This window comes from Neomonachus schauinslandi, chromosome 7 (assembly GCF_002201575.2).
Source record: "Neomonachus schauinslandi chromosome 7, ASM220157v2, whole genome shotgun sequence".
Lineage (NCBI taxonomy): Eukaryota > Metazoa > Chordata > Mammalia > Carnivora > Phocidae > Neomonachus > Neomonachus schauinslandi.
The window spans coordinates 84813891-84827379 of record NC_058409.1 but is presented as its reverse complement, the minus strand read 5'-3'; the positions used below and the strand labels follow the sequence as shown (position 1 = coordinate 84827379).

Sequence of the window (13489 nt, the reverse complement as noted above, 5' to 3'; positions counted from 1 at the left end):
GAAGTGGCATAAGTTTCTTTCTGATCAGAGGACATTTTCTTTTACTACAGTAAATATGTGTTGCAGTCATTTCTTTGTATTTAGTTTTTCTTTTGAGGAAAGTGACCATTTCTCACACTATGGTCACAATAGGTGCTATATTTTAAATGAATATGCTAATGAAATAATTATGCATCATGTACTTGGTATTGCTGGGTAGGAATGTTAATCATTGAACTCTGAATTAAGGCTCAAAATTTTAAATTGGGAGATAGACTAACAATAAATTGGGAGGTAGACTAACCCAGCAGAGAGAGGTATAGGCCAGGTTTTGTTTATTTTTTGTTTTGTTTGTAAAATGTAGAGCCTGGCTATTCATAGCCTCATAGGTTTATAGAAAAAGAATAAATGGCCAATAAATGCTTCTCTGGAAACAAATCAAAAAGCCATTTATACATGTCACAGTAACAAAAGCACATGGGAACCACACCTGTTTTATTCTTGGTTCTCCTATTTATTTGCTGTGATTTTGAACAAGTTACCTAACCTGCTCAACTTAATTCAAAAACATTTATTAAACACCTCTCTGTGTAAAGCACTGTGTAGGCACTGTAAGGAATATGAAGGTTTATAAAACATGCTTTCTATCCTGTAATCCTCTTCCAGCTCAAGTTGGGATTCTAGGTACTGTTTCAATCCTTAATTCTAAAACAAATTCTCTGCAGTTCAAAAACGGATCTTGTACCTCCACTCCCTGTGACCCGTTCTTCAGATGCTCAGGGTTCTGGTGGCTCCACGGTTCATCAGGTTGGTAATGAAGTTTTAAGGTGTTGGTACTGATGACAGTTTTTCAGAAGCACCCTTCTGAAAGGTCTTTTGGGGGAAATAGAGCAATGAATCTCTAACTTCACTTTGAGATTCCATAATTTTAAAAGAAGGTATACCGAGTGTGGAAGAAGGAAGGAGGGTTACATGATCAAGGCAAGGCACAACGTGGGTAGAGTTATGTTAGAAGTGAGAGCTAGAGCTAGTGCAAGGTCTCAAGTGATCTGATGCTTGGAGCAAAGCCAAGGATAACAGAGATGGTAAGATTGTTTGGAGCCAGAATGAAGAAACAATGGTTTCACTAATTAAAAAAAAAAAAAAAATTCTTTTAGATGTTTTTTGAGCCAGAGAAACAAGGAGAAAGTGATAGACTCACAGCGGGCAGATGTTCTATTGTTAGAACTAATGGCAGACAGGAGAATTACTCAAGTCCTATTTCATTTCTGTCTTCTCCATCAAAGAGAATTACTTTTGTTCTGGAAATGTTTAAGAAAATGTGGTTAAAAGGGAATTCAAGGACATAGTAGAGCATCTAGCTGCCTTAACAAAATCGATTTAATACTCAGCTGAATTAGATAGGAGAGCACTGTCACAAACATATTGCAGCAAGGTGTTTAACACCATCTCTCATGGTAAATAAGAGAAAATAGTAGGTTGTGTAAGTTCATTGGATGGATTTATATCTGGTTAAACCTTCACTCTAAGAACAAAGTTGATGTTTATAATGGATCAATGTCAGCCCACTGTTCGCAGTGCGTGGTTTTCAGTTTTTAGATCCTGGATCCCCGTGGAAAGCAATTAAACTGCTGTTTCTGTCCCATAAAAATGCATGTAAGCACATACATAGTTTTGTATGTAAATTCAGGGAGTTTATGGACAACTTAAGAAAACGGACTCCAGCGTTACTTGTCATATGCTGCCCTTTGTTTCTCCTGATTCATTTTTGTCATTGACTTGTGCAGGGACAGAAAAGCCTGTGCTGATTTAACTTAGGCTCCCTGGGAAGAGATTCTGAGATTGAGTTTTACAAGGAGGAAGTTTATTGGAAAAGACTCTTAGGATCAACACTTGGGAAGTGAAAGACAGGCAAGAGTGGAAGTGTGTGGTGTACTCCCAATAAAACATCAGTTGATTCCACAGGGAGCTCTAGAGCTGAGATGGTCCATTCAGTCCCTCCCACCTGGACACAAAGCTCTTGGGCCTTTACACACTCACATTCACCATGGAGCAAGTCACTCGATAAGGGGTGCCCTGGGGGAGTTTCCGGGGAAGGGCTCAGTTTTTGAGCTGTAGGGCAGCCAACACTCCCAGCAGCTGGGGAGTGAATGCCTCAGTCCAGAATGGCGATCAGGGTAGTTGATCCCAGCTTCCACCAAAATCTGCCTCATTTTTGATTAGATAGATCTGGGAGAGCTAACAAGTTGCCCAAACAATTTGTTTCAAGTCAGTAGTAGTTTTAAAAAATTTATATTCAAGATTAGTTTAGGCTTTGCATTCAGATTGACCTGCATTTTTGTCTCCTTGTCTCCACATAGCACTTGTGTGACTTTGGACAAACCGTTTAACTTCTAAACTTCAATTTTTGTACAGTGTAGGTAGTAACCCTGTTAAGGTTACTATGAGGATAAATAAGCATTATTTTTCAGAACTTTTTGAAGTTGGACTCAGTACAAATAAGAATCTTATTTTATCGTAGTTTTGCTTTTCCAACTACTCTAGACTCCCTAATCACCATCACTTAGGAATCTCCAACTTAGGCACATTGAGAGAATAGCTCTCACTTTGCTGCGTACAAGAACAACTCCCCTGCATCTTCTTACCAGTGGCACTGATTCTAAGCTTCTCTGTGTGACACCTTTGACTTTGAATTCAACAAACAATGAGCAGATGTAAAGAGTGACAGGCACTGGTTGGGTAGTCAGCAGACTAGTCTATAGGCTAAATCTGGTCTGCCTGTTCTTGTACAGCCCAGGAGCTGATAATGGCTTTTCCATTTTTAAAGGGCTGTTTTAAAGAAAGGGTGGGGGAGGGGGACAACATGTAACAACAACCAGATGTAGTCCACAGTCTGGCCCTTCACAGAAAAATATTTGCTGACTCCTGGCCTAGACATATAACACATAAAACAGGCAAAATTTAAAAAATTAGGTAAGCATTATGAAGAAACAAAGGGCTGAGTTAGCAAATCAACAGGTGACCTCACCTTATAGAGATGAGTGGTCAAAGAAAGCCATCTCAGAAACCGAAGTGTAGAGCTGAAACCTTGCAGGGGAGGAGCCATCCATGTGCAGAGGGAAGAGCGTGGGAGAAAACAGTCTGTAAAGGGCCTGAGTGTTTGAGCTGAAAGCCCTGTGTGGTCTCGACCTGGTGCGGGTGGGGGCAGATAACACAGGCTTTAGACACGAGGGAAGAAGTCTGGATTTTATTCTAAGTGCCAAAAAGAACCCATTGATCTGGCTGCCATGTGGAGGAAGGACTTGAGTGACATAGGGGAGCAGCAAAGCTGCATGTCCTAGTTCTGCCAGGGTGCCAGAGGTCTGGTAGTGTCTTGGCCTGCCTCCACCTCACCTCACCATGCAGAAGGCTGGTAAAAGTGGGATGGATGAGGGACTCTGATTCACTTTATTTCCTCAAGATACGCAGGCAGAGGGGACAGGGTTAATGGTAGACTAATTTACAAGGTAGTGGCTTGTTTTAGGTAACCTCCTTGCTCCTTTTCCAACTCCTGTATTAGCTTTCCATCCCCCTGCACTGACACACTGTATTATCTAGAAATCTTCCATTTCCAACAGATGTCTCACACTCTAAAATGATCTTGATTCAACCTTGGAGCTTAGTTTAGGAATAACTACACAGAAAAATGACACTTAATTGGCATACTTGACTTTTTTTTTTTTTTTTAAGATTTTATTTATTTGACAGAGAGAGACACAGTGAGAGAAGGAACACAAGCAGGGGGAGTGGGAGAGGGAGAAGCAGACTACCCGCTGAGCAGGGAGCCCGATGCGGGGCTCAGTCCCAGGACCCTGGGATCATGACCTGAGCCGAAGGCAGACGCTTAACGACTGAGCCACCCAGGGGCCCCGAGGACTAACTTTCATGCATAAAGTGTATTATGCATGTTACTATGATTTAACTTTAAAGATTTAAAGCCTTCATGTTGTAACTTGAATATTCATTGAACTTTTGATACTGTGAAGCTTTAATATTTTGTGATTTGAGGTCTTGATTTCTGATGTATTAATAAAACTGATTTCACTGTTCTCTTCTCTGAATCTTACCTTTTGAATATTTTTTCCTAGAGAAGAAATGGATCTAAAGATAGCCTGATTGAAGAAAAATCTCAGACATCTACAAGCAATCTAGCTGGAAAACACACGGCAAAAACAGTCAAAACTGTCCAAGCTTCACGCCTCAAGATAGAGACTTGACGATGCCCGGGAAGAGGGGCCTGGGATTGGGGGTGGGAGGGGGGTGTGCCACCTGTACTTTCAAACTGTGAATTGTAATTATTCAAGTATCTTGGACCTGCAAGTGCTTCTTCGGGGGAAAAAAAAAAATCCAACCTGTTGCGTCTTTTAAAGGTTTAACAGCATTATTTGTGCTGAAGGGCCTTTTTTTTTTTTTTGGTAACTGGAATAGTCTTGTGAAAACTCATTCACTGGATGCCCTATTTTCCTTCCTGGAGACTCCAAGTATCTTGTGTCCACGACCAAGACCAGATGCTTCCCATCAAAGCTCTGGCATCCAGGTGTGCAGCTGGCTAGCTGTGCAACAGCACACCAAGTGGATGAAAAGGTCCTTCCCACCTCTAGGTGGATCTCAGCCTGTGCACAGATGTATGAAGACTGAGACATCACTTTCAGACTGCAGATGTTTTTATTCATATAAATATGTTCTTTGTAAGACTGTATTTTGTGGTATTAAGTTCCACTGGTTATTTACAAATGTAAAAAGCTTTTAAGTGTTGCTTTTAATTTCTAGTGTCCTTGTGTTTTCAGAAAACAGACTGTGTGGATTTCAGTTGACCTCAGCTTATGAATTCACGACCCTCAACCACAAATGGTCCCTCCATCCTGCCTAGCTACCGAACTCCCCCAAAGATGAATTCATTTGAGGGTGACTATCAGAGGGAAAGTCAAGTAATCACGCAGGACATCTCACCACCTCCCTCCCACCACCTCCTCCAGAGCTGCCACCAACACTACCCGTCCCCACACCCATGCTCTGGAGCCCGGTCTCCTTTGGCCTTAGCTCTGTCACCTTACTCTTCTCAGCTAGATCCTTGCGACTTGGTTTAAACTGTTAACTCTCCCACCAAAAAAAGCCAACCAACTTTCACAACCACAAATCCCTCCCCAGTTCTCTTTCTTCAAGTTTCTCAAAAGGGTTATCTGTAGCCTGTGTCCTCAATCCATCTCCTAATCTTGATTTTAAACTGCTAAGATTCTCCCCCACTGCTCCACTACAGACCTCACTAAAACTACTTTGTGTACCAAATCCCAAGGGTAACTTTTAGGCTGCCTTGCAACATTTTTAGTGCGGTATTCCATTGTTTTCTACATTTCTCACCATTCTTTACTGCTCTTCAGTAAGACGCTATTCTACCTCGCCAATTTCTAACTCAAAAGCTCAGTCCTCTCCCTCTAGGTGGATCTCATTTATGCCCATAGCCTTAAAGTATTCCTATAGCTTAGTCTATAGACCAGTGTTCTGCCAGAAGGCCACTTAAGATGTCTCCAAGGCAATCCCAATTCAACTAGTTTAAAATGCTGCTCTCTAGCTGGATTTAGGACCATTATGCTTGTGAATGTGCAAGACCACACACCTAGCAGTCGTTATAGACACCTCCCCTATTACCAAGTCCTGTGAGCTTTGCCCTCTACAGCTAATGATCTCCACAAATTTTACCACCCTGGTCCATGGTGTTTGTCTCTTGCCTAGACAACCACTGTATTCTCCAACTGGTCCACCGCATCCTTTCACTGACAGATATTAACTATCCTAGGTTTCCCCTTGCTGTAAACAAAGCCGTAAATGATCTGGTCTCTTACCTGCTGTTTAGGCTCGTTTTGTAATACTCTGGGCTCAGCTAACAGCCACCTTCAAGCCTCATTAAGCACTCATTTATAAATCAGGGCACTTAAGAGGGAAAGTAACTACAACTATCACAAATCTGGACCTTTTCTAGCCCAACCTGTGCACATGCCATCCCCAACTTTGCCTTGCAAAAATGACACCTACCCTTAGGCTCAACTGCTTTCTCAGGTTTCTTTGTCTTAGTCAACTCATGCATGGGACTTGTCTCACAAAGTAAGTTTTATATTTGCGATGACATTTCTGCCATTCAACTCTCAGCTTCCAAAGGGAGGAACTGTTTTGCTCACCCTTGTGTTCCCACTTCCTAGTACATTATTGAAAAGTTCAATAAATTTTTTCAATGCTCAGACTATTTGTTCTTTCCTGAAAAGTGAAGGCAGAGGATGTGCTGACTGCCATCTAGTAAAAATAAAAATGCAGTGACAATGTAAAACACCTGTGACCTAGAAACCAGCTAGTCTAGTTCAGTTCATCATGCAGAAGGCACTGAAAGAAAGCACTTATTTCTCCGTGGGTGTAGCATAAACCTCTATCTCACAAGGCTATTCTTAACTGGTTGCGCTGAATACTAATCTTAACTACTGAGATTTAACCATTTTGAAATCGCTGGGGGAGGAAGGAGAAACCCTTCTTTTCCCTTTGATCTTTCAGTGAAGAATGCTATTTGCCGGTAGTTAATTACTTAATACACAAGCCTCCACGAAGCAAAATGAAATATTTATTTGTAGCCCTACTGTTTTAAGTGTGTATTTATAGACTGTCCAAAAGCAGTAATTTTAGTACCCCTCAGGCTCCTGGGAGTCTTAAATGATCCAAGCAACTCTTGTCAAGATTTCCTATGATGTTTTTGAATTCTTCATCAAGGACATCCTAAAAAACAAAATAAAGCATTCAATTTGACAAGCAAATATTCACCTGTATCATCACTTAATTAAACAATTCATACTTCTCTGAATTGCATTAAGTTATGCAGGTCTGGACTCAGCTTTAAATGTCCACATAAAACATACAGAGGTTTGGCTAAGTGTTTGAAATTTAGGTACTACACACAGAAATACGTTATCTTAAAATTTCAAAAATAGGGTGCCTGGGTGGCTCAGTTGGTTAAGCGACTGCCTTCAGCTCAGGTCATGATCCTGGAGTCCCGGGATCGAGTCCCACATCAGGCTCCCTGCTCAGCAGGGAGTCTGCTTCTCCCTCTGACTCTCCCCCCTCTCATGCTCTCTGTCTCATTCTTTCTCTCTCAAATAAATAAATAAAATCTTAAAAAAAAAATTTTTTTTCAAAAATAAGCTAGGAACAGGCCACCCTATTTGCTGTTAACTTCACCTTGTTGACTACAGGTGTTGCAGTACTAATTTAAGCTAACACCCACTAGAAAAGGCACCCCAATCTAGAAAGATAAAATTTGCATTAGGAGTAACCACTTTAGGACAGAACTACAAGGTAGCATCACCCTACCTTAGGTCACCTTTGTGCTCCCAGTGTTCAGCTGGCAGCAGTCTTTGCTTCAAGCATCCAGCTTTCACCTGCACAAAATTTAAAAACCGTTAAGAAAAACTACACACACTTCATGTTGGCAAACTCAAGACCACATGTGTAAACTAATGTAAAAGCATCAACTGTTACTTATGCAGCTCCTCCACCAAAAATACCAAATTCAAGGGCAGGAAAAGGCTGCAAAGTGTTTAGTTTATGCCTTTTTTGACACCACATTCACTAGTTTCCAAAAGTGAACGGGCAACACAAAGGCTACAAGAAAACTGCATAAGGACTGCTCTATCCATGGCACAAAGTTGCTGACCCCATAATGAACTGTTCTGTGGGTTAGAGCTGGAAGGGGATTAATTACAGCTGTAGATTTTCCTTTACAATTCAAACCCCAAACTAGGTAACGAGAACTGCAATTTAAAATATTTTACGTGGTTAAAACTTTCAAGCTGCGAGGCAACTGGTTTTTCTTGCACGAACATGCAAACTCACCTGCAAAGTTGAGGACACTCATTCGCCGAGTTCTGCGTCTTGAAACAACTATCAAGATCTAAACCTTAAATGGCACTTTACTCCTACGTTGACTTGATCTCAACTGTGATGCCGTAGGCATACATGCCTACCTATGGTGAGGCCTTTCTCTTTCACACGAAAAAATCCCCTGCTTACATGAGTATCTCCCTGACACGCAGTCGATGACCAATAAAATCAAATGCACTCAAACCCATCCATCTCCCATTTCCTGGCGTGCGTACGCAGCCTGGGAGCCGCTTCGGAGCCTCCTGCGGTCCACCAGCAACGTGGGCGAAGCCAGGCCGCTGCCGTCCGCCCTCCACGGACTCAGGGCACGGGATCCTCGGGGCCGGCCCGGCTGCGAAAGGCGTCTCACCACCCTCAGGGCGGCCGAGCGCCCCTGTCCGGCGCCCGGGCGCGTCAGAGGCCGAGAAGCCGTGCACGCCGAGGCCTCCACCATTCCGGAAGACGGAGAGCAGCTCCGCGCGACCCCAGCGCAGAATCAAGAAAGGCCGTAGGCTGCTCCCACAATGCTTTTCTACGACTGGAAGGACCCACTGTCCTGGGGGCGCGGGGAGGACGGACTGTACCACCGGCCGCCGCGCCCTCGCGAGACGCCGCCGTGTGGCGCGAGGGCGAAGTGCGCAGTGATTAGCCGTGGGGCGGGGCTCCAGGGGGAAAGAAGACGGAGGGGCGAGGGCTCGCGGTCTCGCCTTTGCGCTGTGCGACCAGTGCCTTCGCCCAGGCAGGTTTTCTTCCGTGTGGATGTGCACCCACCCCGCGCCCAGTGTCGGGAGCATGTGGTCAGCGCTGAGCTGCGGGTGTAGCTCAGAGGACCTGAAACCTCGCGTTCTTCAGTCTCCGGCTGAGGAAGAGTAAGGTCCTTCATTCAAAGACTAGATTTGTAGAGTACTTACTAGCTTCAGGCTCTGACCTCAATGCCTGGGAATCAGGTGTGAATGAGCCCGACAGGCGTCCTGGCTTACGTTCTAGTTGGGCCAGAAAGGCACTAAACAGGTGACATGGACACGGTAGGTCCAGATAGTGTAAGTGCCAAGGAGGAAACAAAAGGAGGTTATGTGGTAGAGCAGGGTGTCCGATAGAAACATAGTGCGAACCACGAATTCCATTTTAGGTGTTCGAACTGCCACAAAAAAGTAAAAAAGAACAAGTTAAATTAATTTCAGTAGTAACTTAACATGTAATCAGTATAAAATCATTGATGATTAATGATATGTATTAGTGATATATTTTGCTTAAAAGTCCAGTGTATATTTTATACTTCCAGCACATTTCAGTTCAGACTAGTCACATTTCCAGTGCTGAGAAGCAGCCGGTGTGGCTGGAGCAGCCCGAGGAGTGCAGAACGGCCTAAGATGCAGCGGAAGAGACAGGTAGGAGCAAATCATATGAGGCTTTGTACTTGCGGTAGGAGTTGGGATTTTATGCTGAAATTTTAGAGTTGATTAATTATTACCACAGAAATGAAGCAGAGGTTGCCTGATAACCCTAACGCATTGAAGGGATAGAGACTGCAGTGAGATCTGTGTGATAGCCAGGGGGGTCTCCTTGCTCCTGTAGGTCCTAGCAGAGACTCATCAAGAGAACACATCCCAGCACCTTTCCTCGTTTCTTTGAAGCTAGTGAAAGAGAGAGAGAGAAGGAAGAAAGGAAAAAGAAAATTCAAGCCCGCATCCCACACAAAGACTAGCCTGAATGATAACAGCAACTTGGGGACAACTGGGGACAGACAGAAGGAGTAAATGTGTAATGATCACAAGAAAGGAAATAGCGCAGACCTTTATTAGGAAGTCACTGTAACATCTGGGGGAAAAAAGGTTGGGGAAGGAGGATACCTCTAGGAGTATAATGTCAAGACATTGAATGGTACAGTGTGGGGTTTATAACAAATCTCAATCTTGCCTTCTTGCTAGGGAACAGTCAGGGAGAGAAATTTCCCTTGGGCTGGAGCAGCCAGCAGACCTGGGTTTATATCCAGCTCTGACACTTGTTCTTCTAGGCAAATAACCACCTCTTTGAGCCCCAAGGTTCCTCATTTATAGGATAATAACTATACCCATGAACCACATGTTAGTTTAAAGAATTAAGAAAGTCTTGCGGAATCATCTAACACCGTGTAATACATAGTAACATACAACAAATGCCTCTCATGAGCTCGGCTCTTCCTCTTGTTTATCCCCATCCCAGGTGTGGAATCTTCTTGGGTTGAGTTCTTAAGGAAAGGAGAAATATGTTGATGTTTTTCTTTTAATGGCTTGACATTTTTGTTCCCACCTTACACTTTCCTATTCTCTCCTTTATATTTCTTTCCCAAACTCTGGATGGTTCAAGAGTAGATAGAGGGGAGGCATTTGTTCCAGTTATTGGATTAGTGTTGGTGTCAGGAAATCCATTCTAAATTCTTCATCTTTCTCTCTACTTCAACCTTACACAGCCTGATAAGGAAAATCCAATAGTTAAACCAAGGCAAGCAGCATGGACAAAAGAAAAATTAGAGGATATTTTCTGCCTAGTTTTCCCATCATCTTTGCCTACTGGGGCTGAGGCATTATGTAAGGACGTGCAAGCTGCGTGTGGTGTTAGTGCAAACATGGAACAAGCTGGGGTTCCTTGTGCAGTAGGCAGAAGCATGGTCCCCCAAAGATGTCCACATCCTCATCTCCTGAGCCTGTGGATGTTTCATTATAGAGTAAAAGAGGCTTTGCAGATGTGATTAATGTTGGGGACTATGATATGGGGAGATAAAAATCAAAGAGGAAGGCAGAAGAATTAGAGATGTGGCAGAAGAGAAGGCGGGAGAGGGACTCAACCTTCCATTGCTAGCTTTGAAACTGGAGGAAGAAGATCTTTGAAGCCAAAGAATACAGTTTCAGCTCTAGAAGCTGGGAATGGCCTTCTGCTGACAGCAAGGAACCAGGGACTTCATTTCTACAACTGCATGAAACTGAATTCTGCCAACATCCTGAATGAGCATGGAAACAGACTCTCCCCTAGAGTCTCCAGAAAAAAGTACAGCCCTGTTGATGCTTTGATTTTAGCCAGTGACGCTCATGCCAGACTTCTGACCTACAGAGGTGTGATCATAAATTTGTGTTGTTTTAAGCTGCTAAATTTGTGTTAATTTGTTGGCAGCAAGAAAAAAAGCAACACACCCTGTAAGGGGCAGAGTGAGAAGTGAGCTGTTTTTCTTACCCTACTCCTTCTTGTCCCACACCAGTGTTCTCATCAGGAACATAAGTCAGATTTTGCAGATAAGCTATGCACATTTCATTCTAACCATATAGAGTCAATATTTGTTATGGTGGGTGCTATAGATCCAAATTAATATCCAATAGATATTAAATAATTTGAATACTTTTTATAATATCAAGTCATCTGTAAATTTTGGGGGGGTTTCTTCTTAAAAAATCATATTTTCTGCAGAAGCTTTATTTCTTCCTAATTCTTATACTGTGTGTGTGTGTGTGTGTGTGTGTGTGTGTGTGTGTGACAAAGAACGTCCAAACTAGGGCCTCTAGGACAGTGTCTAATAGGGAGATAATAGTAGACATCCTTGTCTTGTTTGTGATTTTATTTTATTTATTTATTTAAAAAAATTTATTTATTTGCATGAGAGAGAGAGTGGCAGAGGGGGGAGGGTCAGAGGGAGAAGCAGACTCCCCGCTGAGCGGGGAGCCCGATGTGGGGCTCCAATCCAGGACCCTGGGATCATGACCTGAACTGAAGGCAGACGCTTAACCAACTGAGCCATCCAGGCTCCCCTTGTTCATGATTTTAAAGGAATGCTTTTGAAGTTTCAGCACATGTGTATGATGTGGATGACATTTTTATGTATTTCCTATTGTTCATCAAGTTAGGGGAGTTTCCATATATATCTAGTTTGCTAATAGTTTTTTTTTTAATCATAAATGAATGTTGAATTTTATTAGATGTTTTATCTGCCTCTGTTGAGATGAATGTATTTTTTTCTTGTAATTTGTTCAAGTGGTGAATTGCATTAATGCAATTTCTTTTTTTTTAAAGATTTATTATTTTAGAGAGAGAGAGAGAGAGAAGGCAGGGGGAGGGGCAGAGGGAGAGAGACTCTTAAGCAGACTCCGCATTGAGCCCGACGCAGGACTCCATCTCACTACCCTGAGATCATGACCTGAGCCAAAACCAAGAGGCAGATGCTTAACCACTTAACCTATTGCACCATCCAGGAGCTCTGCATTAATGCATTTTTCTGATGTTGAACCAGTCTTCCATTTCTGAAAGAAACCAAATTTGTCATTTCAAAAAATATTGTTTAGAATTTTTGCACTTACATTTATGGATGAGATGGAACTGTGGTTATCTTTCTCATCCTGTCTTTGGTAGTTTTGATGTGAAATTATACAGATACCTACTTAATATTAGTAATTTGTTTCTGAAAATCAGATGTTCTGTGCAAAAATCTTAACTGGGAGCCTATTTCTTTTTATTTTAAATGGTATAATTGTAATAAGTTACTTGTTAACCCAAACCAGTTTCCTAAAATGTAACTATAATATGGTAAGCAAACCTCTATTAAATAACAAAGTTTAACATTGGGATGTTCATAACTTTGCTTCCTGAATCACTAAACAATTAGTTGATAACAAATAGTTGCTTTGTCAGCAGTAACATACTCTCTTTCATTGTTACTGCTTTCCTGCTTGCTTTTCTTCCTTCTCCATTGAATTCCTTAACACTTTCTCAACCTTTTTAGTTCTTATTCTACACAACTAGGGAAAAAAGGGCAATATGAAATATGAAGGGCACTGTGGAAATGTGACAGAGGATGATTCACACTGAGGATGATATTTTAATGTTTCTTTTATCACCAGTAGCATTTATGTGGAATATCCCCTTCATTGATATTCAGTATGCTTTTTGATTAGCTGACATGATGTGGACATTTTACCAAATGTTTCTAATGTAACTCAAGGCATTCATTTCCTACACTTTTGTTGTTGTTATTGGTAAAAATGTTATATTGAGTTTTGGGGTGCTAAATAAAATATTTCCTACATAAATCTCAGTTGAAATGTTGATTTGAGAGATGTGTATGTTGTATGACATTGGAGAATTAAATATGAGAGGGAATTTCTGGGAAAACATCAATCAGGGAAATGTTCTGTGGAGTATGCCTGAAATGGCTTTATGAAATTACTTGGGTAACGTTTCCTCTTTTTCTCTTCTCCAAAAAATTTAAGGTAATGTCAGAATTAATTTTTTTAATTTAAAAAATAAACCACATACTTTTAAAACTATCTGGGTCTAGTATTTTCTTTGTGGAAAGAAGTTAAACTACTGATTCACTTTCTTTAATGGTTATAGGACCATTCAGGTTTTTTCTTTAGTTATATTTGTTAAGTCATCTTTCTAGGAACATGTCCATTTCTGCCCTGTTTTCTAATTTGTTGGCAGAAAGTTGTTCATTATTCTTAGTTTTTTTCCCTCACACCAACCAGTTCTCTGACTCTTTGACATCAACTGGGTATCCAATAGTTCCCTGGAATTAGCATCAGACCCCACAGGTTAGGAGCTCACTCCCACA

The 13489-nt window shown here is 41.8% G+C and overlaps 1 protein-coding gene, 1 long non-coding RNA gene and 1 other non-coding gene across 4 annotated transcripts in view; 1 reads left to right on the top strand and 2 right to left on the bottom strand.

Moving 5' to 3' along the window:
• The window catches only part of EPB41L4A (erythrocyte membrane protein band 4.1 like 4A), a 248797-nt gene extending 244547 nt beyond the window's left edge, over positions 1–4250 (top strand). Inside the window, exons 22-23 of one of the 2 annotated variants that reach the window (XM_021701451.1) lie at positions 705–786; positions 4107–4250. In XM_021701451.1, coding sequence (XP_021557126.1) covers positions 705–786; positions 4107–4235 — 211 coding nt within the window. In that variant the 3' untranslated portion in view covers positions 4236–4250. The remainder of the gene's footprint in view (positions 1–704; positions 787–4106) is intronic. The other variant, XM_021701458.1, reaches the window with a different exon arrangement.
• A 2354-nt stretch (positions 4251–6604) lies between these two features.
• Positions 6605–8403, bottom strand: LOC110588583. The gene is made up of 3 exons (XR_002480815.1): positions 7888–8403; positions 7366–7433; positions 6605–6774 (listed from the first exon to the last, which is right to left on the bottom strand). It is a non-coding gene; the product is annotated as an uncharacterized LOC110588583 (long non-coding RNA).
• On the bottom strand, positions 7525–7658 carry LOC123325430. Its single transcript, XR_006540434.1, has one exon. It is a non-coding gene; the product is annotated as a small nucleolar RNA SNORA13 (small nucleolar RNA).
• Positions 8404–13489: the final 5086 nt, after the last annotated feature.